Source organism: Vigna umbellata, chromosome 7 (genome assembly GCF_029865625.1).
Source record: "Vigna umbellata cultivar VRB3 chromosome 7, Vumbellata_1.0, whole genome shotgun sequence".
Lineage (NCBI taxonomy): Eukaryota > Viridiplantae > Streptophyta > Magnoliopsida > Fabales > Fabaceae > Vigna > Vigna umbellata.
In genome coordinates this window covers 42742185-42747623 of record NC_142171.1, presented here as the reverse complement: position 1 = coordinate 42747623, position 5439 = coordinate 42742185, and the positions used below count along the sequence as shown (strand labels likewise).

The following is a 5439-nucleotide window of genomic DNA, read 5'->3' as shown; positions in this document are numbered from 1 at the left end:
AAGTTTCTAAAAATTCTTAAAACATAAAACCAAAGGTAAAAACTACAAGAAAAACCCATCGGAAGCATGAAATACACAAGCAAAGCCTTTCGGCATACGGTAACCTCAACAAGAATGGCCTAAGAGGATGTTATTGTATAATACAGTATTTCTGTATTGTATGACACGAACTGCAAAAACGTGACATCAGAATATTTTATTATAAGAAACATGAATTATAATATGTTGCGTGCTTCATATTAGCGTATTGCTTACCTGACCAGGTTGTCGACAGTCAATCATGAACCCAAGTAAACATCGAACATCATCTGATGCTAATGTAGGAGATGCTGCCACTATTAGAAGTTCAATTACCACTAAGAGCTCGTCAACCAACGCATTGACCTCACCAGTAGGTCTTGTTGATCCAGTTAGATGAAAGTTATTTACTGAATCCTTTTCCGGAACAGTCCAATAGCTTCTTCTACAGCCATCAAGAAGCATTTGAATGGCATTGGCCTCTCGCATCACTACCGACTCAGTGAAAACCATGTCGGCAAGTGATGATAGAAGCTTCTTTTGTATGCCATAACTACATAAACTCCAAATTTTTAAATCCAGCAACAGTGTGGTGAAGAGACGCACTTTGAGAGTATGGTTGATATTTTGAGATAGACAAAGTGAGACAACTGCAACAACAAGTTCCTCATCACCTACACCATCATATGTTCCTTCACAAAGTGAAGCCAGGGTTTCGAGAAGGTGATTTAAAATCTTTGAAAGAATCTCAGGACCTTTGCAACGAGCCAACTCCTCATTGTTCCTCGGATATTGAATGGCCATTGATATAATTCGAAATATTGGACCAGCAAGGGATGAAGTGGCTACAGACACAGAAATATTCCCCTTCCGTGGTTCTAGAGTATCCTCGTGTACATTGCTAATTGCTAAGGGAAGCAAAGATAATGGACCACCGTAAGCCAATGCCCACAAAGCCTCCACAGGTCGAATTCGTGTAGCAACGTGGACTTGCCCTAGAACCTCGGCTGGGCGTCGAAGCACTCCTGAATCACAATAAAGGAACCCATCATAACAAGTACATCAGTGCATATTTTACATGCCTTGATAAAAGAAATTTTATAAAATGGTCTGATATACATGAAATTATTTCACTAAACTTAACGATCTCGATTTTAAATACTAGAATATTGTACACAAAGTTGTTTCCTAAGAAGGATTTAAATACCAATACTTTGTCTATAGACATGATTTATGACATAGTATTGGGGGCGTCATTTAATCCATGTAACTGACCCCACCTTCCTTGTTCAAAAAGACTTGGCTATTGTTGTTGTTGGACTTCCTTAGAACAAGCCATGGAATATCCAACAAATAATCAGTGATGTCAAAATTAAGAACTGACGAAAGATGGAAAGAACCGGCGACCTCAAGGGGATTAGTCTTCACTAAAACTAAAAATAATAAGAAAAGGAAGAGACTAGAAAGAAATAGAGACTAAAATTGTAACTCCTACTAATCTGTAGTTAATTCGTAAAATCAAACCACATAACAGATAAAGAAATTGAATTCAGCTAATCAAGCGCACGAAAAGACAGTTATATCATGCCTGGTCAGATAAGCATAAGTTACACAATAAAGAAATCCACTATGTTACTTACTCGATGACTCAAATATTGCATGGTAGAATATTCTGTATTTTCATGGGCACGGTTCTCTATATAAATATGAAATTACAATATCTTCCAATAACAGTGTTTTCTTAGAAGTGTTATTATTCATTTTTATGCTAAAAACACTATACCACCTAGGTTTTTTTCAATACATTTATAAATGGATTTCATGCTAATTCATAACAAGTGTGAATAAACAAGAAGCGTGCAATTTACCATGTCCAGTTATTGGGATACGAGTCCCATTAGCAATAGTAATGTTTTACCCAAAAAAAAACATATGATGTTAAAAGAGATGAGTAAGGGATCATATGGTCTGTCACACTAGAATCTAGAATCCAAGATTTATATAAAGTTTGAAGTTCTTACCAGTCACGACTACAAAGCCAGTACTAGAAGGTGACTTACTATAGACACATTAGAGATATCAAATATTCAATTTCAGCACATAGTGCATGTATCTCTAAAGTTAGAAATTCAACATTGCTTAGTAGAGTTGTCATGCTTAAATAAATAATGGAGATTCCTTAGCCCCCTCTTAATTAAAGGAGAACAATAAACAAAAAGTTCCGACAATGATGATGGTGATGATAACAACAATAATTCTGACGATGGCAATGGCGGAAGCTCCAGGGACGGCTCCAGCAAAGGTACGACAGATGGGGTGCAGCAACGGCACATAACCACAAATTGGGTACACTTCAAGTAACCCCAATATTTAAAAGAAATGGGTGTACTTTAGACAATCTCAAAAGGAACCTAACTAAGACGGTAAAAACAAATGTAGAAGCAGAACTCCCAAGATTAGGAGTTCTGGTATCAACTTGAAAGAATTAATATAAAATAAAGAATACTTTTATTTAAATTGATTCATTCCAAATAGTGACTACATCTATATATAGAAAACTCTAGCCCCAAAGTAATAACTACAAAAAGATCTCTAGAACCTTCTATGAACTTCTAACAACTTCTAGTAGAGCATTAATACCCTATTAATAACACTTAGATTATTTATCAAGCATTTTTTTCATGAAAAATAACATAGTTAGGCAGTAGCAGAAAAATGTATATATTACCGTAAAATCAACACCCAGAAATTATCTGACCTGCAGCACCAGAAGGTGAAGCATCTGGACAGAAACGCCCACTGAGCAAACTAGGATGATAGAGTAGGTGAATGAAATCTCCAATTTCTGCATCCAAAAGAACACTTTCGTCTGCCTTGCTCTGCACATGGGCATTTGTTGCTAGCCATGGTAACCCTGCTCCATTGCCAAAAGAAGGTACTATATCCCCTCCTCTAGAAGCCAAGCGTGCCATCCTTTCAGGGCCAATTGGTTCCTTGAAGATGTAAACAGGCCCCATCTCCGCAAATAACGGGCACTGACGGCGTCGCCGTTGCAAACCGGCCATAGTAGGAGGAGGGTTAGTTCCTATGCAGCAAAATGCAAGGGGTTTGGAAATCCTGGGGAACTCAAAAGGACGAACTTCGTGTAAAGACCCATCTACATACAATCTAATTTCATTTTCTGCATTCCCAAGGATACCATTCTTGCTTGTATGTTCAAGACCAATGAAGTACCAGCATTGTGGTCTAAATGCATAAGTAAAATGTAAAGCAGATTTCTTTGCCTTTCCACAACCAATTTCAACAACCAAAAATTGAGCATGAAAGTAAGCCTCTATACCCTGATTATCAGCAGATAAAAAACTGAATAAACGTGGCATGTGTACCGTACCTTCACCAGCAAGAGCACTAGCTGCTGCAGCAGCCGACATAGCTGATGACTTACCTGATTTAGCAAATGCAGCCGCAGCAATTGCAGCGGCTACTGTTGCTGTATTTAGTGCGTCAGCAAATGATTCAATGTAGATCCATGTTGCAAATGCATACCCGTGGATAAATGGCCAACGACCCTCACCTGGACCCAGCAAACCAGAACTTTCCCCATCAAACTCAAACGTGCAAGCTGGTCCATTAGATTCCTTTTCACTAATTGCTTTTTCCAATGCAAACATCAAGCGTGAAGCCCAAATTGTGGTGAGTGTTCTTGGAATGACTTGGAACCATCTATGAAGATCACTAACAGTAAGAGAATGCCCAGCCAAGTATTGTATGCAGCGGCACAAAGGAGTTCCATCCCACCTTATTTGCCCATTTAAGCCAACGTCTACAGTGAAAATTTTTTCTGCTGTTCTCAACAGTACTCCTAACAGACCAGCCATTGAGCACATTGCTCTGTTTCTGGTGCACGCCCTTAATATAGCAAGAAGTCCCCTTACCATTCGTGTCCTAGGTGACATGACAACATCAGAATCACCAACGTAAGGAAGCCAGGGAATCAGTTCACCTGACACAATAGCTGCCCGAGAGTTCAGCATTACACTAGGAGGATTATCACCGTCCTCTTCAAAACTTTCGACACCGCCCATTGTTGCAAGAAGTGAATCTACTATTAAGAAAGGCACACTGTCCATTTCTTCACCATTCCCAAAAATTTCTACTCCGCTTGCAATATTCTTCAGTTTCTCCATACCTTCAGGTTTCCCCATTATAGCAGAATCAATTAAATGCAATAATTCTGCAGACGAATTTTGCCCTGCATTTTTTTCCCAATGCTTTTGTGGAGAACTAACAGAAGAATATGTAGGCGAACCAAAATTAACTGATGGAGGATACTCATTGTCGGTGTGACCAAAATGCCCCTCTGACCCAGGGCTAGAAGTAAGATGATCATGTGGCATGTCAGGAACTGGGTAAAGATCACCCTCTGTTGAGTACACCCCGGATAAATATTTTAAATTATCTCCATGTACATTTTCCTCCTGAGGACTCTTAACAACTCGCTCCATTCCCCTATTATTCCCTTCATGACCATGCAATCCATTATCAGATATTTTTGTCTCTTTTGGTTCTTCCTCTTCTTCCATTATACTATCACCAAAAAGCTACTAAATACTCATTCAAATGACTAAACCAGCAATCCACCTGAAAATAACACAATTAAAAAATTATCCATTCAAAAAGTTTAAATTAGAAAAGGAAACTAATAACCGATATCAAGAGATTAGAAAAATATATAGTATAATAATATTGGCAATCGATAAACAGTAAATTACAAAACTAAAAACAAACACCACTACAAAATTTCGTCAAAACTCAAACAATAAAACCGTTAAAAAGCGCCGGCTTAACTTAGTAACTCAGAAATGCGTTCTCAATCACCTACACTACTTGAAATTCGCTACCTGGTTATGATCATTCACTCACACTATCTGAAATCAGCTCGAACCCCTCACACATTGCGAGAACAAATCAATGCAGCAGAGATAGCTTCATCGCATCAAAAACGGAAACACTTTCATGCATACATTGCACGAAGCCAAAAAAACATTGATCATGGTGACAAAATCGGTATTGTTTCGGTTACGTGAGATTCAAGAAAAAAACAAATGGTTAGAAATGGATACCTCGGCGCCGATTAACGGAGCGTAAAGTAACGTTGAGACTTGACCGAAGCTCGGGAATGAAAATGAGAGGGAGAAAGAGAGAGAGGGCGAATTGGGCGCGAGAGTGAGGGTTGAATTGGGATTTGGCAAAGTGACTATAACTAACGGAGAGGCTATAAGTATTTTGCCGTTTCTGTCTGTGTGGTTTTGCCCAGTCAAACATGGAATTTTGAGAAACCAACGGTTAGCTCGATGGTGCCTTTATTATGTATCCTATTTTACCCTTTTGTTTTTCACTAATTTTTTTTCCAGGGAAATT

At 38.6% G+C, this 5439-nt stretch overlaps 1 protein-coding gene across 1 annotated transcript in view; it reads right to left on the bottom strand.

The window, feature by feature from the left end:
• The window catches only part of LOC124821555 (BEACH domain-containing protein C2-like), a 14692-nt gene extending 10091 nt beyond the window's left edge, over positions 1-4601 (bottom strand). The window contains exons 1-2 of the mRNA XM_088095364.1: positions 2777-4601; positions 256-1043 (exon numbers count right to left, since the gene is read on the bottom strand). Coding sequence (XP_087951490.1) covers positions 256-1043; positions 2777-4601 — 2613 coding nt within the window. The remainder of the gene's footprint in view (positions 1-255; positions 1044-2776) is intronic.
• Between the last annotated feature and the right edge of the window lie 838 nt (positions 4602-5439).